At 39.7% G+C, this 24,347-nt stretch overlaps 1 protein-coding gene across 1 annotated transcript; it reads right to left on the bottom strand.

Annotated features, from left to right (window-relative positions):
* Window positions 1-1,417: 1,417 nt before the first annotated feature.
* On the bottom strand, window positions 1,418-23,395 carry LOC131543882 (Fc receptor-like protein 5). The gene is made up of 10 exons (XM_058781691.1): window positions 23,086-23,395; window positions 22,237-22,302; window positions 20,829-21,098; window positions 6,367-6,639; window positions 5,915-6,259; window positions 5,589-5,840; window positions 5,161-5,463; window positions 2,618-2,863; window positions 2,337-2,447; window positions 1,418-2,162 (listed from the first exon to the last, which is right to left on the bottom strand). The coding sequence occupies exons 1-10, from the start codon at window positions 23,393-23,395 to the stop codon at window positions 2,110-2,112; spliced, it is 2,229 nt and encodes a 742-aa protein (XP_058637674.1). The 3' UTR covers window positions 1,418-2,109.
* Window positions 23,396-24,347: the final 952 nt, after the last annotated feature.

Here is a 24,347-nt window from a genome sequence, read left to right as displayed (position 1 = left end):
GGGAAGCTGTGAAACAATCCAGCAGAAGTAGATAATAGCAATAAAAGACAATATAGCACACAAACACGACAACTTAATTATTAAATAGTAAATGAGGATAGAAAACTTACTATCTGGCATCGACGCACACAATATGACTATAAAAACTGTCCGAGCAGCCCAACATACTGCACTCGCTTCTCTTTCTCGAGTTCTGCTCGTAACGGAGCGCTGCTGGGTGTGTTGGAGCGCATCGATCTGCACCAGAGTTGCGCAATTGTGATTATTCAGTTACATAACTTACATATGATGCCTTTCTTACATAATAGGCAAGTTACGTTTATTTAGGCTATATAGCAACTGCACACAGCGGTAGGCTAATTCATATATATATATATAATCTGACTCTATTGTTCGCACATTAAAAAGTGCAAACTTTATTATTTGTGCCTGAAAAACCTATTTTATACAGCGCTTCTAACAACTGTGAAAGAAAAGAGCAAATTAAAAAAGCAAATAATATAATACTTTTAAAAGTATGTCCTTCCTTTATTATTGATTACGTAAAATTGTTTACAATAAAATGAAAAGAAACAAAAGAATACTTATTGGCTTTTATTGGAGAATACTGACACATTGTGGCAATTTTCCATAAGTGTTAATTCAGGATTTGTATGTCTATGATACAAGAAGCACAGGGTCTATGGGCTGAATGCAGAAGAAGCAGAAGAAGCATCCTAGTGACAGTGAGTGCTGCTCAATTATTTACAGACACTGGCTTGTGTTTTACCATCATACTGTTTCATGTGTTTTGTCTAAAAGTAATTTAATCTAAAATTTGCATTATTAAAAAAAATAAAACAAATGTTCTGTGATAAAATATAAATAACATTGTTAGTAGTAGTACTTAAATATAAAAAAAATTCTCAGTCATAATTACACTGTAAAAAAAATGTTAAGAAAACCTAAAAGTTTAAGGCAACCAACTTCTGCAGATTTTTGAGTTTTCTCAACTTTTTGTTGTATAAACTGAATACAACAAGTAGAGAAAACTCAAAAATCTGCTGAAGCTGGTTGCCTTAAACTTTTTAAGTTTTCTAAATTTTTTTTTTTTTTTTACAGTGTATAATAGATGTTGGTGGAGGTCTGCTTTCTTCAAATATATAATGTACCTGGTGTTCCTCACATTCGAAACAACTTTAATATTTCAGATATTAGTGATGCCTCTTTCTGTTTTTACTGACAATCAAGTTAAAATAATCATGTTTGTGAGTAGAAACATCTCTGTGCTGATATTTCACTGTCATTTCTCATTCATGGCCCTGTTAGAGAACTGCTTTAAAATGCATTTATTTTGATGAAAAACATTCGATAGCTCACAATGAATTTAAATTATTAAATACCTTCAAAATATTTAATTAACAGGTTTATCATTTGGTTATGGCGGACACTATGGCATTTATTTATTTTTTTGGATTACATAAGACATATTTATTACAATGCTCTTTGGAATACACATATTAATTTCAACAGTAATTCACTCATACAGACCGTGATAAAGAATAAAACTATATGCATGTTTGCTAATTACTCAAACAAGTCATCTAAAACATCAAATATCAAGCTTTCACAATAAGCCCAGACAAACATCACACATGATAAAGTCACTAATCTAATTTAAAGCATATGAAATCAGAACAGAATACACTATTATCAAACCATACTTAAAGACAAGTTAAATAATGTATATAACACATATGTTAATAGTAATATTTATATGAGTTACAGCTTACTAGCTTCGGTCTTCAGCAGACACATTTAACATGTTATTTTCAACATTTAAGACTCATGTTGGCTCAGAAAGCAAGAAAGTGTCCAGTTTGAGTCCCGGCTGAGCCAGGAGCTCTCTCTGTGTGGAGTTTGCATGTTCTCCATGTGCTGCTGTGGGTTTCATCAGGGTGCTCCGGTCCCCCCCACAATCAATCAGAGACACTGAATTATCTGTGAGTATGACTGAGCCATCTATCCATCCAGAAACTGTGCCTTCAGCCCGAGACGCCGGGGATGATCAGCATGATGTGACTCTACAGAGGACAAGCGGATTGGAGGATGGATGGATGGAATATCAGTTTAAGTTTCTTCTTCTGTTACAGCGTACTGGCTTTGGTCTTCAGTGGATGAAACTGTGAAAAACACACACAAAACATTTATTTCCACAATGTAATTGGTCACTTTATGTTCTGTTTCCACTGGAGTTATTGATTAGATAAATGATCTGATCATCTGTTGAAGATATGCTGTGTCTGTCAAAGAGGGAATGTGAAGGATTTGAGAAACGGATCAGACAGAAGTGTTACCTCTCGCTCTGCAGCATTTGAACAGCAGCACGACTGTCGACAGCAGATACGGACAAGCTGCCAGAAGAAAACTGAGGATGCTGAAGACAGAAATCTGACCTGAACGTGACACTGAAAAACAAGCACATTATTGAGTGAAATAATAAACACAGCTTTCAATAATTATTTCTATTGCACCAGAAATAAGAGCCAGAGATATATAATAATCACATGGTGTATGAACAAATGCACATGAATAAAATCAAAAGATTTCACAGAGACTGAGCTCCACTGACTCTCACCTCTGACTGAGATCCAGCTCTTGGGTGACGCTCCTCTCTCTGTTTTACAGGAGTAGAAACCCTCATGTGACTTTGAGACAGTCGTGATGTTCATCTCTCCTGTCGTCTGATTCTGGACGAGTGATCCGTCTTTATAGAAATCAGCTCCGAGGATCGGGGAGTTTGTAGATCGATGTAAACAGTGTAGAGTCAGAGTATCTCCCTCAATCACAGGATCAACAGAACTCCCCAGAATCACATCACCATCTACACAACACAAGAGACACATGCATGTAAGAAGACTGATACATGTTGTACATAGATAACCAGAAACAAACATCATTTATAATAGTTATTTAACTATTTATATACTCACTGATTTGATTGATTGATTCATTGATCAATTATATTACATTATATATTTACTGTTTAATGATTGTATCAATAGATATAGGTAGAGTAAGAGAATGTCCAGGTTTTAATGTCACAGGATGGTGTTGCAAAGCAGTAATTTTAGCAGACATGTTCACAAGTCTCTGAGGTCCAAGTCAAGTCTCAAGTCTTTGTTCTATTTATTAGCAACAGTTCTTTCAGCCTAAAGAAAGCCGTTTTGAAATACTGATTTCACAATATGATTTTCTCAGAAAAAAAACTAACAAAGTTTAAGACAAATTAGAAATGAAAAGGTGTCAATTTATTGTCAGACAAAACGCTGCACATTTCTTTGTAAAATTGAAATGTGTCAAACAACAAAACTAAATTGAAATTTTAAAACAAACCCCAATCAATCAAATGAATAACACAAATGAAAGAAATCTCATATAAACAAAAATATATAAATAAGGCTTTGTCTGTGCTCTTTTTCAATTTAAAATTAGAAGCAACCACTGTATTTTTACACAACACAGTCCAAACAAAGAGGTTGCATACATCCAGCATGAGCAGCTTTTAATCTAAATTGGATTGTATAATTTTGAAATTTGAAGCAAAAACAAAATGGTCTGACTTTAGTTTTGTGAAACTATTCTACATAAAACATCTGCACGAAACAAAACAGCAGATGGGCTGAATTAGAAAGCAAATTCACTCTCTGCCAGCAGGTGGCGCTTGAGCAGCAATTAAACATCGTTTCCTTGGTTTCCGCTGTAAACAAAGCAGCGCTGCAGTTATGAGCACTACTTTAATATGCATTATAGAGAGGCAATATGAAAAGAAAATACCATCTAAACTTTTCTAAAGACAGCCAGTTCCCCTCAGAGATACATTCATATAAACTCCTATACCAAATGACTCGCGTTTTTTTAGAGTCTCACGAGTCACGAGTCCAAGTCAAGTACCAAGTCTTTATTTATGCGACTTAAGTGCGACTCGAGTTTCCATCTCTGAATTTTAGACCACAAGAAATATAACATTATTCGGTTACACTTTATTTTAAAGGGGTCATCGGATGCAAAATTCACTTTACAAGTTGTTTGAACATAAATGTGTGTTGGAAGTGTACACATCCATCCTATAATGATAAAAATCCACCCAGTCGTTTTTTTTTTTTTAAATCCCTATTTTAAAGTCCTCTTTCTCAAATGTAGTTCTGCACAGGCCCCTCCCACGATAGTTGATTGACAAGACCATTTTACCTTAGACCCGCCCTGAGTGAGCTGAGAGCTGTCCGCCTCCGGTGCAGGGAAGACAAGATGTCCCCGATTAATCAATTGAGGCGTTTTGTTGTTGGATGTAATAATGAATAAAGCAGTCATCATTTACTCACGCCATCTGAACCGCTGAAGACGCAGAGGATTAACTTTAATTTCATTTTGAAGTGAATGTGCCGATCTCCGATCTGCCTGCATCTATGTTCGCGTGAATCATTCGTGATCCAGCTTCATCTACAGAAGAAGTGAGTATAGGGGTTTTTTATGAATCTTTGCAAATCGCCTTTCCTAATAATGTACTAGTTAGCCAGTTTTGTGGCTGAAGTTTACAGTCTGCTTGTCACCCCACGGAAGAGAGGGGCGGGGTCAGCAGAGCTCATTAGCATTTAAAGGGACATGGACTATAATGGCCTGATGAAAACAGAGCTGATTTTGACAGGGGAAAAAAAAGGTGTTTTTTACACTACCATTGAGAAATTTTAACCAAAGTATGTTATAGACTTTTCATTAAGACTCTAAAGAATCATATCAACTTGTGGAAAATGGGCATCCGATGACCCCTTTAAGGTGTCCTTGTTACAGTGTAATTATACATTTAACTACTGAGTAACATTAATTAACTACATGTCATGTACTTACTATATGGTTAGGGTTACTTGCATGTAATTATGCATACTTTATTGTTATTATAATATTAAGTACAAGTAACAAGTGTGACAAGGACACCTTAAAATAAAGTGTTACTCAGTATTCAGTAAATTCTGCTTCTGCTCTTCTCTGGGTTTCTCAGTCAATGACTTGCTGTTAATGTTTGGGGTGTCAGACAAAACTTTGCTGACTGGGGTTTCTCAGGATTCGGCATCTGTGGTTGGATCAGAAACTTCTGATGTGAAGACTTAATCTAACATTACTCACCATGAACAGTGATGTTGAAAGGATGGCGTTTCTCTTCAGATTCAGATTGACACCAGTAAACTCCAGAGTCAGATGTGCTGAGAGAGACGATTCGACATGTAGATCCTGTTTGTTTTGAACAATCTTCTGTGTTTCTGTCTGTGTATCTTCTCACCGTCCATCCAGCAGAGTTACTCTGATCCTCACAGCTCAGAGAGAGAGAGTCAGACGAGAAGTGTTGACTTCTGCTGGGACTGACCTCCAGAGACACTGAAGGAGAAACACCTGAGAAGAAGAAAACCTCATTCAAAACTGACAGCACATGTGTTTGTGTAATAAAATCTAAAATTAAATGAAATTAGTAAAATTAGATGAAATGTAGCACTAAAGTTTAAAATAAAAACAGTCTTATTCATATATATGAGTGTGTAATTGATAGTCCTTTCAATCTGATCTAGACTGAGAAATAGAGGGATCTCTCTCTGCTCTGCACGTATAAACTCCTGTGTGCTGTAGAGCAGCAGGACTGAGAGTGTAAGAGCCTCCAGCTCCTCTGCTGCTGTCTGACAGACGATCATCATCTCTGAACCAGCTGAATGTCCAGCCTGTAGAGGAGCCTGTAACCTCACAGATCAGAGTCACTGAGTCTCCTTCAGTCAGCCACGGCTGTGGAGACACTCGCACTGCTGCCCGAGCTTCAGCTGAACAAAACATGACGAGTTATAGAGAGAGAAGCTGTTCACACTGATGATAATCAACAAACACACAAACTCACCCGATACAGTCAGAGTAACAGCATCACTGCGCTGAGAGCATTGTGTGTTTTTCTGTCCTCTGCAGGTGTATTTACCGCTGTGAACGTGATCAACACTGCTGATGTTCAACTCTTGTGTTAAACACCAGCCGACAGCATTTCTGTTTTTCTGATTATCAGTTTCACTGGTGCTGCACTCTTCTGTACATCGGTCAGCAGAGTTTTTATACCAGTTTGTTCCCTCTATTTCCCATCTGTACGTCCACTCAGTGTCTCCTCCCCACTTTATATCACATCTGAGAGCGACTGTTTCTCCTCTGAACACTCGTTCATCAGGCCGGACCGTCACCACAGCTTTAGGACTCACTGTACAAACAGATTATTACATTTATTTTTTATTTAAATGTTTTAGAAGTTCTGCAGATATTGTCTCTGATCTGTATGTTGTGTCTCATACTCATGTTCTCTCTCACCTGTAACATTTACCCACAGTGCATCACTGTATTGTGTGTAGTAGACTGGGTTTCCTCTTCCAGCTCTACACCTGTATTGGCCTCCATCAGACACTGAATCAATCTTCACTCTGTAGGAGTTTGTTTCTGTCTTTGTCTCAGAGTTCAGTGTGTGTTTGTTCCAGTAAAAGTCCCATCCAGCGGCCGGATCCATGCGACAGGTCAAAGTCACTGTGTTTCCTGTCAGCGCAGCTCCTGCAGGATCTGATGTGAGTTCAGGCTTTGGCTTCAGATCTGCAGGAGAACAAGAACAGATCTACCTGTGTTAGACAAATCTAACGTATCTGTATGCATCAGAAAAATAATTTTGACATTGATGCATCCATAACATTCTTCAATGAGCTTAATTTGACTAAAACAGAGGAATGTTTGTCCAGAAAAATAAGAAAAAGTTTAAATTTGAATGCACATGGCACATCATTATGATAGAGCAAACACTGTTTTGTTTTGTTTTTATCATTCAGCAGCAGGTTGTGCATGAAATACTGAAAGAACAAACTTTCTGTATCTGAAATAATAACTATAAGTGAATTGCTTCAGTCATCGTATAATAGATGTGGCTGATACAGAAGATTAAAAGGAAAATATTCACAAAGATTGATTTTAAAAGAGCATTAAAGAGGTGAATGTGATATGAATATGAACACTAATTAATTATTTATTTAAAGGGTCATGAAACCCCAGACTACTTTTTCTGAGATTTTAGCAGAGGTGTTTGTGTTGTACATCATAGAAGACAATGTTAGCATCCGATCATTTGGAGTGTTGGAGAAAACTGGTTAATTTTAAGCGTTTTTTGCGCTATTTTCATCATCGGGGTTTAAAATCTACATCGTGTTGACGTCACAATTTTTGACGTGACAATCATAGACTGTAAAAAAAAAAAAGTGGCAATGGGCTACAGCAGAGCCATAAGGTGTGTCCCAAAGCTAAGTGTGCACACTTCGGAGTGTACGGACTTCGAAGGCCACGCCTCCGAAGTGCACGAAGGACACTCCAAAGTGCATGAGACGCTCCGCCTTCGCAGGATTTCCTATTTGCGCCACCAGGTGTTCCCGATTGTGGCTCCTGTCGCGTAGCAACGGTGCTAGATGAGAGCTGCCATCATGGGCGTCGCTAGGCCATTTTTAGGGGGGCTTTAGATTGTTATAATATCTACATCTATGCAGTTCTTTGTCATAAATACAGTTTACAAACAGTCATGGGAGAGCAATCGGTTTCCAATCTACTGTAAAGTTTTCGCTGCATTCACCACTCATCACACCACAGCTGTTTCCTTCAGCGAAAGCCCTTAACACATGACTTTATAAAACGATCACGTTATTGCTATTTTCATTTGAAAATTTAGCTTTCAATATAGAACATAATATTACAGTGCATGTGGCATTAACTACCATACAGTTATGCATAGAAATGATTAAAGACAGTGACCGACAGCACTCAGTCAGTGCACTCATTTTAATTGCATATCAGAGTGATTGACAGAGATTGAAACATTGTGTGTGTGTGTGTTTTGTATTAATTTAAAAAAATAATTTTTATTGTTTGAATTGAATTTATGTAGAACGTTTCTACAATTTTTTGTACAAAATTTCAATCAATTTTTTTGTAAATATTTATTTATTTTTTATTATTATACCCTCATTGGGGGCTGAGCCCCCCCTAAAATGAAAATCCTAGAATCGTCCCTGGCTGCCATCCTGACAGGTCGTTTAAAAAAAATTATGGAGCCAGCTGTTACGTCCTCTGTCGTGTGTGTCATGTGTTCCCGCCTCTTGTGTCCATATTTGGTCTTGTTCCTGTCCTTGTTAAGTGTGATTATTAGTTAAGTCTTGTCCAGCCGTGTTTCGTCTAATTATCAGTAATTGCCATGTGTATTTAGTTCCTGCCTGTTTAGTTAGATTTCGTCTGGTCTACTCGTTATTCCCCGGTGTTCCTGTCCGTGTCTGCCCTGCCCTGCCCTGCCCTGCCCTGCCCTGATCTGATCTGATCTGATCTGATGTCCTCCTTAAAGACTATTATTTTGAAGTTTATCCTCGTCTGCGTGTTCCTCGTTCCTCCCTGCTGCAGTGTTGCCAACTTAGCGACTTTGTCGCTAGATTTAGCGACTTTTCAGACCCCCTAGCGACTATTTTTCCAAAAAAGCGACTAGCGACTTCTTGGACAAACCTTAGCAAGTCTCTGTGATCGCTCGGACTGCCGCAACGGCGCGAGGTCAGCGCGCACGCACCTCTTTCTCTGCATGTGCTCTGTTCAGCGAGCGGCTGAGAGGAGCAGCGCGTTGAGTTAAAATAGATATTATGTTGTTTCTCTAATTTTACATGCAAATATAGCCGATATCACAGCACAGGAATTGTCTTGTCTTTTGTGTATTTGATTTAATCAGAAGACGGCTCAATTATAAATCAGGATTTTTGTGCAGATTTTGTCTTGAAAGGGAGATGTAACGTTAGTCTTAAAGGGCAGCGTTTCAGTCACTATTTCATATTTTATTCTTTTGTCTGACATCAGAAACAGTAAAATATATAAATGAAAACAGTTATTATTAATTTGGCTGCATTAAAATACAGTATGTGAGCACAGAGAGACAAACAATGTAAAAGGCAATATGACGTGATGACGTCATGAATATGCTAATTAGCGTATAACATCATCTAGCGACATTTAGGGACTTTTCAAACTGGCTTTAGCTACTTTCCATTGAAAGAAGTTGGCAACACTGCCCTGCTGTGTGCACCGTGACAGAAGACCAGACCACAAAGTAAGCGGCGCCCCTTCACCACGTTTTGTTTTCCGTTTTTCTTAAGTCTTTTGGTTTTGGTTTGTTCCTGTCTGTCCCGCGGCATGGAAGTCGCCGCTCGTCCTTCCCGCTCTAGCCCACGGAAAGGCGTGGGAGTTCGGCGGGATCGCCGCGAGTGCTGCGAGTCCGTTGGCCGCGAGCCTATCTAGTTGGCCGCCGTCTGCGGCTTTCTTCAGCCCGGCGTTCGCGGGAAAAGGTCTGCCGCCGTCCGCGGCTTTCTTCACCCCGCCGTTCGCAGGGAGTTCATCGCCGCCGTCCGCGGCTTTCTTCAGCCCGCCGTTCGCGGGGAAATTGTCGCCGCCGTCCGCGGCTGTCCTCAGTCCTGTTCACGGGCTGCCGCTCGTGCACGCCGCCGACCACGGGGAAAGCCAACCCGAACGTCGGCGGCTCCCTCCCTTCACGCCGCCGTCCGCGGCTCACCCTAGCCCGCCAGGAGCGCGTATGGCAAGCCCACCTGGAGCGCGTATGGCAAGCCCGCCTGGAGCTCTCGCCCGCCGGCCGCCGCTGACTCCAGTCCAGTCCCGGGTCCCTGTGGATCAAGTCCACATGTGACGGCCAGGAGTGCTGTCTTGTCTTGCCCACAGGAACATTTTAACATTACCTTGTCTTGTCCATGGAGACTCGTCGAGGGCAGGCGGCTCCTTGCCTGTCGTGGAAGTGGAAGCGGTTGCTGAGGGACCCTGTGAGGGCCTCTGACTCCTTGTCATGCCCGGAGGAAGCCTCAACTTCCAAGCTGTTCCTGTGGGCTGTCCTATCTGTGTGTCTGGCCTGTCCTGTCCCTGTCTGTTTAGCCCTGGAGGGCTATCCGGTCCTGTCTGTGTGTCTGGCCAGTGTCTTGTCTGTATAGCCCCGGAGGGCTCCTGATACCCCCTGGATTCCCCAAGGAAATTTTGGGGGGGGGGGTAGTAGAGCTCCGGGTGGAGTGGCCGGGCCGAGGGAGCCGAGGCCACGGCCACGAAGACCATCTATGACCGCCAGTGCTCCCAGCCCTGCCTGGGCCTCCGTCTGTGTGTTACGCTCTGGAGGTCCCCGTCCTGTGTTCATGTCTGTCCTGAGGGGCCTCCAGAGTGCCCACCCCCCCTCCCTGGTGGAACTGTTACGGCGCGGGTCGCGCCTTTCGGGAGGGGGGAGTACTGTTACGTCCTCTGTCGTGTGTGTCATGTTCCCGCCTCTTTTGTCCATATTTGGTGTTGTTCCTGTCCTTGTTAAGTGTGATTATTAGTTAAGTCTTGTCCAGCCGTGTTTAGTCTAATTATCAGTAATTGTCATGTGTATTTAGTTCCTGCCTGTTTAGTTAGATTTCGTCTGGTCTACTCGTTATTCTCCAGTGTTCCTGTCCGTGTCTGCCTTGCCTTGTCTTGCCCTGTCCTGATGTCCTCCTTAAAGACTATTATTTTGAAGTTTATCCTCGTCTGCGTGTTCCTCGTTCCTCCCTGCTGTGTGCACCGTGACACCAGCATTGCACATATTTGTTTTTATATTTTATATTTTACTGGAGGAGATGGTGGGAATGTTTCACCCCAATGTAGTTCACTAAAGTACCTCAATATTTATTTTACTAATTACTTTGTCATAGCTCTGAACAATGTTTATTTTCCTTCTTTCCCTAAATCAGACCAGACCCTGTACTGCAGGATAAAGCTGAATGTGCCAATCATATTTTAACGTTTCTGTTCCTGCGTTTTTCTATTATTACCGTTCCAAAACCGGTTCGAGTAGAATAATATCCTTATTTTTATTTATTTATTTTTTTTAATTGTCTTTGCCTATAATAATAAAGTACAGTGTTTTCTTTACACAAAAAGAAAAAGAAAGAAAAAAAACAGGAAGAGATGGTATCTTAACCGGCTTAGTCACAGACAGCATCATCTTTTCTAGATTTGCCTAAATGTAGGCTACTAAACAAAATAAAATAAAAAAATCTATCAATGGTTTAAAGACATTAAAGTATTTTTTAAAAGATATTTAAAAACGTTTGCTGCATTGTTAAAAAAAACAAAAAAAAACGCTACTTGTATAAAATTGCGTTTTGAGAAAAAAAAAACATATAGTCGCGTCGCATTTTATTATTACATTCAGAAATTATGTAGGCTAAAATGGCAGTAAATCAAAATGTTTACAAACATTATAAACACAGTTATTAGTTTCTCTCCACAACAAATCCTCTAAACTTAGCCTATAGCCTACTATAAAAACGTCAATCCAAAAACAAATTAAAGGTGAAACTGATGCCTACCCTTGGCACGAATCCAAATGTTTCCATATTCGCGACGTATCTGGATGCTAAAATTTATATATATATTATAGACTTTGTACTTTCATCGACGTAAAACATCATCCTTCACATCGGCTATATCAGCACAGTGAGGCGGTGGTCACGCTGAACGCAACAGATTGGACAACGGAGTACTGTAACTTTTTATACATTCCTTTAACTGTATTTTATTTTGATAATGAACTGGCTGCAATGTCACAAAAATATGTTGTATCTTTCTGCGCGTGAGGCGCCAGCGCGATATGGCTATACCAACCCTGGTTGGTTATAAAGATGCAAGATATCATTCAAAACTGTAAAGCTTTTGCAAAACAAATAAAATCTGCCATGTTCTTTGAATATGAACACCGTCATCATCTGCGCGCAAGTGATTCTGGGATATGGTAGGGTGCGAAGTGTCCATAGATGTACACTTCATTTTCCTGGGAAACGGAGGGCGCATTTGAAGTCGCTTTCAAATTACTGGAGCTTTCGTCGCGCCGCGGTGACGCAGTCGGCCTTGGAATGCGGTCTTCGGAGTGCGCATTCTGAATTGGGACAGCTTACGTCGTGACGCTGTGACGCAATCGCACTTCAAATACGGACTTCGGAGTGTGTACACTTCACATTGGGACAGTCTCCGTAGTGTCGGTGTGACGCATTCGCACTTAAAATGCTCACTCCGAAGTGTGTACACTTAGCTTTGGGACACAGCTATAGAGAGAGAGAGTTGCAACAATGGAAGTTCAAAACGCTCCATCGTCACGTGATTCACGTAGACCTCAATAGTTCCAGGAAGTTCATAGCGGGCAATTGGATTGCATTGAGAACTGAGGGGAAAAAAACGGTCCATTGGAGTCAACGGAATTACTCTCTATGGCTCTGGACTACAGTACATCGATGACGCGTTGATGTCTATTTAATTATTCATGAGACTGCATGTTCTTATCCAATGAGAAGACGCTTTGCTTAATTATTCACAACAGCATGTGCTGATTTGCTATGACAGACTGTGAGATTGCATGCATTAACTGGGAGAAATGTTCATGGATCGAAGGAGAATGTTTGTTTTTGCTTTGTAATAAGAGTTCGGTACAAACGCGATTCATTCACTTAGTCATAACTGGCATAGCTTTTTAGCTTCCTTAAAGATCTTCAAATTTAAAGCACTCCTAAATCACTCCAAAGGAATTTTTTCACTATATATTATCTGGGAACGTACATGTCACAATATCACTCATTTAAATAATTCCCACCCAAAGCATGCATAAATAAATAAAAAATAGATAGACAGATTGCAAAGAACAGACCTGTCTGAGTGCCATAAATATTATGTTTCCAAAGTTTGCATGCCTGTAACTCTGAAAGTATTCAAGATATTTTAATATCCTTCTAGATTTTCATTCTTAACAAACTTTCCTTTTGAAATCTTAATTTTCAAGGCCCCATAATAATTAATTCCCATAAATATGGGGATATCACAGCAGCTCCATGTTCAAATTGTTGAATTTTACCCATTTTTAGTGATTGAAAATCACCTTTACACACATAATATACTTACTTTAAAGAGGATTGTCTGAAGAATAAATAATGTTTGAACTAGAAATGTATCTTGTTTCCTTCTATGAAAAGAATTGCATTGAACAAAACTCTCCAAGTACCAAAAATCCACTGAAAATGGTTAAATTGAGGCACATTAACTTGCTCTCAAAGGTGTATTTATAAGAATCTATATTTGAATCAGTTTGAGATGTTTGATGGGATTTTGTTCATTTTAACAGCTTCTGAGGCTACCAAGAGTTCAAATACACAGTATTGTAACTACACATTACTGCACTGACATCCGATATTAATGAGACTAAACCATATAGAGCCTTAAAAAAGAACACTCTGAAAGGAAAGTTACATGAGAACAAGAATCTAAAGTTACATTAAGATATATTTAACACTTCCTGAATTAAATACTTGGAAAATTTGTTTGTTTTTGGCATTCAGAGAGGTGTGTTATGTTCAATTGCTTTGATAGAAGGAAACAATATTCAATTCTAGTTTCAGTATTATTTGTTCTTCAGACTACCATCTTTAAACACAATAACTAATAGCTGTTTTAAAAGTTAAAAATTGGTCAAATAAAAAAAATGGATCTGGAGTCACACTGGGTCCCAATATCTATGGGACTGAACAATATAGGGCCTTAAAAATGAAGAATTGCAAAAGAAAAGTTTATTAAGAATGGGAACCTAGATGGATATTAAAATATCTTGAGTTATTTTAGAGTTAAAGGTATGACAAGTTTGGGGGAAAAAAGAAGAGTATATTTTTGGCACTCAGGTATGCATACAGTGAGGAAAATAAGTATTTGAACACCCTGCTATTTTGCAAGTTCTCCCACTTAGAAATCATGGAGGGGTCTGAAATTGTCATCGTAGGTGCATGTCCACTGTGAGAGACATAATCTAAAAAAATAAATCCAGAAATCATAATGTATGATTTTTTAACTATTTATTTGTACGATACAGCTGCAAATAAGTATTTGAACACCTGAGAAAATCAATGTTAATATTTGGTACAGTAACCTTTGTTTGCAATTACAGAGGTCAAACGTTTCCTGTAGTTTTTCACCAGGTTTGCACCCACTGCAGGAGGGATTTTGGCCCACTCCTCCACACAGATCTTCTCTAGATCAGTCAGGTTTCTGGCCTGTCGCTGAGAAACACGGAGTTTGAGCTCCCTCCAAAGATTCTCTATTGGGTTTAGGTCTGGAGACTGGCTAGGCCACGCCAGAACCTTGATATGCTTCTTACAGAGCCACTCCTTGGTTATCCTGGCTGTGTGCTTCGGGTCATTGTCATGTTGGAAGACCCAGCCTCGACCCATCTTCAATGCTCTAACTGAGGGAAGGAGGTTGTTCCCCAAAATCTCGCAATACATGGCCCCGGTCATCCTCTCCTTAATACAGTGCAGTCGCCCTGTCCCATGTGCAGAAAAACACCCCAAAGATGATGCTACCACCCCATGCTTCACAGTAGGGATGGTATTCTTGGGATGGTACTCATCATTCTTCTTCCTCCAAACACGTTTAGTGGAATTATGACCAAAAAGTTCTATTTTGGTCTCATCTGACCACATGACTTCCTCCCATGACTCCTCTGGATCATCGGCAAACTTAAGTCGGGCCTGGACATGTGCTGGTTTAAGCAGGGGAACCTTCCGTGCCATGCATGATTTCAAACCATGACGTCTTAGTGTATTACCAACAGTAACCTTGGAAACGGTGGTCCCAGCTCTTTTCAGGTCATTGACCAGCTCCTCCAGTGTAGTTCTGGGCTGATTTCTCACCTTTCTTAGGATCATTGAGACCCCACGAGGTGAGATCTTGCATGGAGCCCCAGTCCGAGGGAGATTGACAGTCATGTTTAGCTTCTTCCATTTTCTAATGATTGCTCCAACAGTGGACCTTTTTTCACCAAGCTGCTTGGCAATTTCCCCGTAGCCCTTTCTAGCCTTGTGGAGGTGTACAATTTTGTCTCTAGTGTCTTTGGACAGCTCTTTGGTCTTGGCCATGTTAGTAGTTGGATTCTTACTGATTGTATGGGGTGGACAGGTGTCTTTATGCAGCTAACGACCTCAAACAGGTGCATCTAATTTAGGATAATAAATGGAGTGGAGGTGGACATTTTAAAGGCAGACTAACAGGTCTTTGAGGGTCAGAATTCTAGCTGATAGACAGGTGTTCAAATACTTATTTGCAGCTGTATCATACAAATAAATACTTAAAAAATCATACATTGTGATTTCTGGATTTTATTTTTTAGATTATGTCTCTCACAGTGGACATGCACCTACGATGACAATTTCAGACCCCTCCATGACTTCTAAGTGGGAGAACTTGCAAAATAGCAGGGTGTTCAAATACTTATTTTCCTCACTGTATATGCAGTTGAGCTGATAGAAAAAAAAAAGAGAGATATTTCTAGTTTCAACATTATTTGTTCTTTAGATATTCCTCTTTAAAAGAAAATGTATCAGCTGTATGCAAAGTGATCCACATTTGGTTTTTGACTGCTGAAAAATGTAAACAAGTTATCAGTTCACTCATGGAGCCACGTTAAGATCTCCATATCTCTGGGGTTGAACCATCGAGAGCCTTTAAAATGAAGATACCAAAAGGAAAGTTTGCTAAGAACCCGAATCTATATACAGGTGCTGGTCGTATAATTAGAATATCATCAAAAAGTTGATTTATTTCACTAATTCGATTTAAAAAGTGAAACTTGTATATTATATTAATTCATTACACACAGACTGATACATTTCAAATGTTTATTTCTTTTAATTTTGATGATTATAACTGACAACTAAGGAAAATCCCAAATTCAGTATCTCAGAAAATTAGAATATTACTTAAGACCAATACAAAGAAAGGATTTTTAGAAATCTTGGCCAACTGAAAAGCATGACAATGAAAAGTATGAGCATGTACAGCACTCAATACTTAGTTGGGGCTCCTTTTGCCTGAATTACTGCAGCAATGCGGCGTGGCATGGAGTCGATCAGTCTGTGGCACTGCTCAGGTGTTATGAGAGCCCAGGTTGCTCTGATAGTGGCCTTCAGCTCTTCTGCATTGTTGGGTCTGGCATATTGCATCTTCCTCTTCACAATACCCCATAGATTTTCTATGGGGTTCAGGTCAGGCAAGTTTGCTGGCCAATTAAGAACAGGGATATCATGGTCCTTAAACCAGATACTGGTTGCTTTGGCAGTGTGTGCAGGTGCCAAGTCCTGCTGGAAAATGAAATCAGCATCTCCATAAAGCTTGTCAGCAGAAGGAAGCATGAAGTGCTCTAAAATTTCCTGGTAGATGGCTGCGTTGACTGTGGACATCAGAAAACACAGTGGACCAACACCAGCAGATGACATGGCAGCCCAAATCATCACAGACTGTGGAAACTTCACACTGGACTTCAAGCAACTTGGATTCTGTGCCTCTCCACTCTTCCTCCAGACTCTAGGACCTTGATTTCCAAATGAAATGCAAAATGTACTTTCATCTGAAAAGAGGACTTTGGACCACTGAGCAACAGTCCAGTTCTTTTTCTCCGTAGCCCAGGTAAGACGCTTCTGACGTTGTCTCTGCTTCAGAAGTGACTTGGTAGCCCTTTTCCTGAAGAAGCCTGAGCGTGGTGACTCTTGCACTGACTCCAGCTTCAGTTCTCTCCTTGTGAAGCTCTCCCAAGTGTTTGAATCAGCTTTGCTTGACAGTATTCTCAAGCTTGCAGTCATCCCTGTTGCTTGTGCACCTTTTCCTACCCAAATTCTTCCTTCCAGTCAACTTTGCATTTAATATGCTTTGATACAGCACTCTGTAAACGGCCACACCTTTCAGTAATGACCTTCTGTGATTTACCCTCTTTGTGGAGGGCGTCAATGTTCGTCTTCTGGACCATTGTCAAGTCAGCAGTCTTCCCCATTATTGTGGTTTCAAAGAACAAGAGATACCCAGAATTTATACTGTAGGGATGGTCATTTATTGAAACTCAAATGTAAATATTCTAATATTTTGAGATACTGATTTTTGACTTTCATGAGCCGTAAGCTCTAATCATCAAAATTAAAAGAAATAAACATTTGAAATATATCAGTCTGTGTGTAATGAATGAATATAATATACAAGTTTCACTTTTTGAATGGAATTAGTGAAATAAATCAACTTTTTGATGATGTTCTAATTATATGACCAGCACCTGTATATACTGTATATATATATATATATATATATATATATATATATATATATATTTATTTTTTTTTTTTTGTGGTTATAAAACAAACCTTACCCAACAACAGCCTTTAAAATGACTTAAAATGCATTATATAAAAATGAGGTAACCCTGCTGAACCCCCAAAAAACAATAGAAAACAAAACAAACAAAAAAACAACAACAATAATAATAATAATAATAAAAACGATAGAACCATCACAGAAAATTCTAATACCATCACAAATGAATCACAAATACCATTACAAACATTACAAACTATCAATTTTTAACCATTAAAAAATGGTTTTCTGTAGTGTGTTTTGGGACATATTCCATTAGGATTTATTGGTTTTAACAAGCCAATAGAAGATGACCAATTACCGGTAGAGACCCACATGGTCCATTACAGTTTCCATTAAAACCAATACAAGTCCCATTATAACCACTAAAACCATTTAAAATTTTGTGATGGAGTCTGTATTATTATTTATTTATTATTTTTTCAACATTACATGTTATAAATGCCTGTAAAGGGCGCCAAAAGCCTGGTAATTGCTGCTGTTACACTTATAGGATGATCATATCCTTGTTTAAAAGGCTATTGACCAAATATTTAATTCAAATATCCACTTAATTAATTTTTAATTTTTGGCCACCTTTTTGCTATAGATGACACAGCCTCTATAATTTATTCAACAAAAAACATGTGGACATCACAACCCTTACAAAAATTAACCATGGTTTTATCGTAGTAAAACTGCTTAATTTCCTTTTGCATGATTTCTGAATGCTTGAGGCCATAAAATCAATCAGACAACTGTATTAATAAAATAATAGCCATAGGTAACTGTCTAGAGCTACAATTATAATTTGTAAATAATACAATTTAATTCCAAATTTTTATTTACTTTTATATTTTATTAAAGTTCTATTTTGACCCCTATAGTAGGTGTTTTTTCTTTACTTCCATAATATTTGAGGGAGGGGGCACAACAATACAATCCTGCTTAGGGCACCCATTTGGTCAGCAGCGGCCCTGCATACATACACACACTCACTAAGGCACGCCCATGCTCATGCTAGATCTCACCTCCACCTGTTTGTCATCACAATCAGCGCTCTCGCTGCTTTGCGGTGACACCTGTTCCCACTCTGAGCTAATCAATGACTCTATTTCTAGTGGCTGTGCTTGCTGGTCTCTGTCGGATTATTGTGTGTCATGCAGATGCGTCAGTGGTTTCTGGGGTTAACCAATTTTTACTGCCGTTTTATCCGAAACTTTAGTCAAGTTGCCACTCCTCTTACTATCCTCACCTCGTCCAGGACTCGATTTGATTGGTCCGAGGCTGCGCAGGGTGTGTTCGATCGGCTCAAGGGGTTATTTACCTCCGCTCCCATCTTGATTACCCCAGATCCCGAGAGACACTTTATTGTTGAGGTTGATGTCTCTGATGTCGGTGTAGGAGCTATCTTGTTGCAATGCTCTTCCCTTGACGACAAGATTCATCTGTGTGCTTTCTATTCACATCGCCTCTTGCCCGCTGAGCGCAACCACAACGTCGGTAACTGAGAGCTTTTGGCAGTCCGTCTGGCACTAGGTGAATGGCGACACTGGCTCGAGGGAATCTGGTTCTAAGAATCTCAAGCTGGACGCTCTCTCACGTCAGTTTGGCTCGTCAGGGGGTCCCTCGACCAACTAGAGTATTTTTCCTCAGCGTTGTGTGGTCGGGGCGGCCATCTGGGGAGTGGAACAGGCTGTAAGGAGAGCCCATTTGCATGTCACGAGACCACCCCGCGCTCCTGAGGGAACGTTATTTGTCCCCGAGGTCGTTCGCTCAGCAGTTCTTCGCTGGGGTCACTCGTCCAAATTGGTGGCACACCCGGGAGTACGTTGGCTGCGATTCGTCAACGGTTTTGGTGGTCCACTAGAGAATGCGACATTCAGCGCTTTGTTGCTTGTCATGTCTGTGCCCAGACTAAGTCTAGTAACGCTCCACCGGCAGGTCTTCTTAGTCCTCTCCCCATTCCATCACGTCCGTGGTCTCACATTGCGTTGGATTTTGTGACCGGTCTTCCACTTTCGGCCTGGGAATACGGTCATCCTCACTGTTGCGGACCGTTTTTCGAAGGCCGCTCAATTTATCCCTCTCCCAAGATTACCGTCCGCCCGTGAGACCGCTCCGGTTATAGTGGATCACGTATTCAAGATCCATGGTCTTCCTTCGGACATTGTGTCTGACAGAGGGCCTCAGTTTGCCTCTCAGTTCTGGAGGGAATTCTGTCGTCAGATAGGGGCATCCCCCAGTCTGTGGATTCCATCCACAGACCAATGGGCAAGCCGAAAGGACCAATCAGATTCTTGGTCGCATGTTGCGTAGCTTAACCTCGCGGAATCCCGCATTGTGGTGCGACCAACTGTCCTGGGCCGAGTATGCCCATAATTCTGTTGTCTGGGTTACCAACCCCCACTATTTACACACCCCAAGAGTCCCAGGCCTCCATTCCCTCCATAGAGGCATTTATTCAGAGATGTAAACGTACCTGGAAGAAGGTGAGATCAGCGTTATGTCGGACCAGAGTACGTACACGTCGAGCTGCCAATCGTCACCGGGTTAGGGCTCCCAGAAGGTGTGGCTGTCCACCCGTAATTTGCCTATTCAACAGTTCTCGCAAGCTGATGCCCCGCTTTGAGCCCTTTACCATTGTGAAGGTCCTCAGTCCGGTTGCGATCAAACTCAAATTGTCCCGTCAGCTGCGCCATGTTCACCCTGTCTTTCACGTGTCATGCGTCAAACCGGTTATCCGCGCTCCCCCCTCCTCCCTCCTCCTCCTATTGACGAGGAGGCTTCTGTTTACAGAGTGTCAAAATATTGTCTGTTTTGAAGTGGGATGCTGTTGCAATCTTGTCAGTATACGTTCTTTGGTTGAGTTGACGTGATAATAAAAAACAAACAGATGTTTTGTTTATTGTTGCCACAGTAAGTTGTGCCTCTGGAAAGGAGAAACCTGAGAGATTTCATATCTGTCTTACAAAGAAACATTGTATGCAGTTCTGCATCTGAATAGATTGACTAAAACTGAATTGCTTCAGCCCTCTTATAAGAACAGATGTGGCTGATACAGAAGAGTATAAGAAATGTGTTGAGTCACAAACGTTCACTACACTATTATAATCTGTATATTTTAGTGTGAGTAACTGCTCAGATGACCCTCTCAGGCCACAAGGACAGGTAAATTGTGTCTTCATAATGTCAAAGGTCATTTCTATCCTGACCTTCATCTGACTGAGAACAAGTCTGATCAAGTCTCTGAGCTTTGTTAGATACTCTGACAGTTATTCAGCTGCAAATAGTGAAGGGCAGCAGCTCACTGCAATGAACTGAAAATGTCTGTTAGATAAAGAGCTACATGTACTACATAAATTGAGACTTTCTGTGATCATAAACAACCTAATATTGTGCTCACAGTTGATTAGTTCAATATCTGTTTAGAAACTCATAACTACAACATAATTTAACTGGGAGGAGAAACAAACTAAACACACATTTATATGGATACGTGCTTTGTTTGGGTTAAAGAGATGTGAAGAAAAGCTCAAAACACTCACCTGATACTGTCAGTGTAACTGTGTCACTGAACTGTGAGTAATGTGGAGCTTTTCTCTGAGTTCCTCTACAGCTGTACACACCACCATGAGACGGATCCACAGATGGGATTATATAGTTCTGGTTTTGTCCTGCTCTGTAAACTTGTCCGCTGTCTTTATTCCAGCTGTACTGCCAGACTCCTGTCTGCTGTATGTCGCATGTGAGAATGACCGTCTCTCCTCTAAACACACATCTATCCGGAAGAACATGAGCTACAGGTTTGGGTCTCTCTGTGAAATGAGCAAAAACATACTTTACATGTCTGAAAATATTTCAGAAACTTTTTAAAACTGTTGGATAAAATATATCGTAATTGTTTTAAGATTATGCTTGAAGTTAAAATTATCTTAACATTAAAATGTGTTTTGAGACCCCTGCAATCAGTTTCATTTTGTTTTCTGTTTTAAAGCTTTTTGTTTGTGCTGCATTTATAGCTGTTGCAGTTCCTGTTCTGACCAGGGCTGTTTTCATTCAGAAGGTTTTAAAAGAACTAATGAGAAATTCAGAATTTATAACTTTTCAGCCTCTCCCTTATGGAAATTAACCATGGTTTTATTATAGTAAAATTGTAGTAACCCTGTTTTTTTTTTTTGGCATATTGACTACTATTTGTATAACCACATGTTTACTACAAATACCATGATTAAACTTTGGTGTTGCAAAACCATGGTTAATTTGTGGTTACCTTGGTTTAACTATGGTAACCATGGTTTTTTGGTTTTATTATTAATTGTGGGCTTACCTCTAACAAGCCTTCCAACCAAAATTATATTAATGAATAATGTTAAGCGTATTTGATGCACAAGATCTTAATGGCACACAGTCATTAATTACAGTGAACATTGTTGCAATAAATTATCATGAGTATGTTTTCCTAAATGTAACTTTGAAAGTAAAATAAAATTAAAATAAAATACATGAAACTCATGACTTGATGAATTATTGTATTTTTAAATTGTATTTTAATTTATTTTTTAAGTTTGCCTGGTCTTTATCATGTGACTAGTCTGGCTCTCTGCAGAAATACCTCAGAAACAAATAAACAAAACTCACTTTTCAGAACTCATGTTTGACTGAACTAATTTACAACTGCATGACTGTTTGACTGTTTGTTTGTTTGATTGATTGATTGATTGATTAATTGAACGAATGAATGAATAACAGACTACAGAAACAGCAGTTTTAGCAGCATGAGGACCTACAACAGGTGATTCCGTGTGAAGATGAATAACAGCAAAATATGAACAAAAAAGCATCAGTAAAGACACAAATGTTGGATCCTGATGTTATCCATTATAGACAAAACCACAATTAAATTCACATATGTTCAATAAAGTAAATCAAATTTGCTCCTTTACTGCACAGTACCTTGAGAGGTTTCAGAATCACCTGTTTCACCTTCAATGAGTCCAATATGGATGAGGGACATCAGCACTAAAAGCAGAAGAAACATGGATATGAAGCATTTCCACTGATTGAACATAATGCAAATTACACACTGAAACACATCTAGAGTTTATTCTAAATCAATCACATGACGTCCTACCACTGATCCTTCACTGGAACAAAACAAACTACAGAACTTCAAACCATAAGTCAAAGTGTTTGAGAAACACACAGCCTCACTTCCTGTTTGATGTTGGCAATTGACTTTACAGTGGCCACAAAAACAATTTGGACACTCAAGAGTGTTTTCACACATAGTAAAGTAGAAGTAAAGAAACATAGCAAGCACCGTTTTTTACTCAATACATTTAGCAAATTAAAGTTAAGAATAATAAATATGTTGTTCAAAATAAAGACCAAAGTCTCTCAGATTGAAGACACTTTCTGATTGTCAATGTGATGTTTGTTGAAAGTGTATTTTAATAATTCACAGAGACACCAGATGAACATGACAATCTGTTTTACTGAACCTTCTTATTCTCTTTTTCCAATAGGTTATATTCCCAACACATTTCCAGACAGAGAGCGCCATCAGCAGGTAAGGAGTAATAACACAATTACCATACATTGCATCTCCCCTCTTAACAGGTTCTTTACTATCTGGACTGTTCGCTCTGTCCATTTGACTGTGGAAATCCAGGACTGCAGATGATACGTACAAACTCCAAGCGCTGAAGGTCTGGGAGCAGTGTTGCTGCAAGAAGGACAACCGGTGGCATTTGGCTCAAGGTCTCTTAATTTGTGCCAGCCATTTGCTAGCTGTCTGCTCACTTGGTTCAATTTTGATGGCACCTATTAACAATTCAGCATTTTCTTGTTGTTCTATCTCATGGACTTTGTTTTCCAATTTTCTAAGTTTGCCTTTTTGTTTTGGTGCTCTGCACATGCGGCTAAAGTGGTTCTTCCACGAGCACTCATTACAAATTTTTCCATATGCCGGACACTTCCTTGGCTCATGTACATAACCACATCTCCTGCATTCTTCCTTCTCTTTCCCTGTGTGCTTGATATTCGCCTGTCTGACTGTTGACTTGGTTTTCGTGATTTTGTTCACAGCCACTTCTACTTCTTCATGTAGCATTTTCATATGGCTTTGTGTTACTTCGATTGCACGACAGATAATTGCTAGGTTTAAATCTGTTTCCCCGAGAAGCCAAGCTCTCACAGTGTCGTTGTTAACACCACAGACAAAGTGATCTTTAATCAAGTCAAATTCACAGTCTTTCGCCTTATTTTTCCAAGTCAGTCACGTATACATCAACGGTTTCGTTCGGTCCCTGTGCTCTCGTGAAAAAAACATATGCCTCAGATAAGATTCTTTGAGCATCATCATCATCCACATCATCATCAAAGTCCATGGTATTAAATACCTTTATTGTATCATCTCCAGCCACATAAAGAAATGTCACACACTTTACTTTGTCACTCTTCTCTGCAATGCCAGTTGCAACGAGATACAGGTCAAACCTATATGAGCTGGGGTCCAAATCAGTTGAATCTCATTACATTTTCCCATATACTCTTGTATATGTTGCAAGTATTTCATATAACAGATCCTGACGGCTATTGTACATACCTGTCCTGAGACTGTACAGTGCTGATAATGAATCACTTCCAATTAAAACTTTACTTATTTTGTCCTCCTTTCTAATCCATTCTAATGCCATCATGATAGCATATAACTGAACACATGTACGTAGATCATTTGTGGTTCTTTTGCTTTCCTCACCTCCTTGATTAACTAAAAATTGCTCTGTCCTTCCTGATTCAGGATCTCTGACCCATCTGTATAAATCTGAATATAATCTCTGTATTTATCATCCACATATCTGTAGAACTCAGCTACAAGGTCTACACTATTATTTATTGTTTTATTTCAATTCAAAATCAACTTCCATGGTTTCAATCTTCCATACTGGAAAGTCAGGCCATACAACAGTTGGGCAGAACTCTCTTTTGTGCTCAACCCCAAATTTCTAGCTCATCTCCTATCCACCCAAAGCTAAACTTTTGTGCCCTTTCCTTTTCCCAGC

This window comes from Onychostoma macrolepis, chromosome 07, assembly GCF_012432095.1.
Source record: "Onychostoma macrolepis isolate SWU-2019 chromosome 07, ASM1243209v1, whole genome shotgun sequence".
Taxonomy (NCBI): Eukaryota; Metazoa; Chordata; class Actinopteri; order Cypriniformes; family Cyprinidae; genus Onychostoma; species Onychostoma macrolepis.
This window is presented reverse-complemented; position numbering and strand designations above follow the sequence as displayed.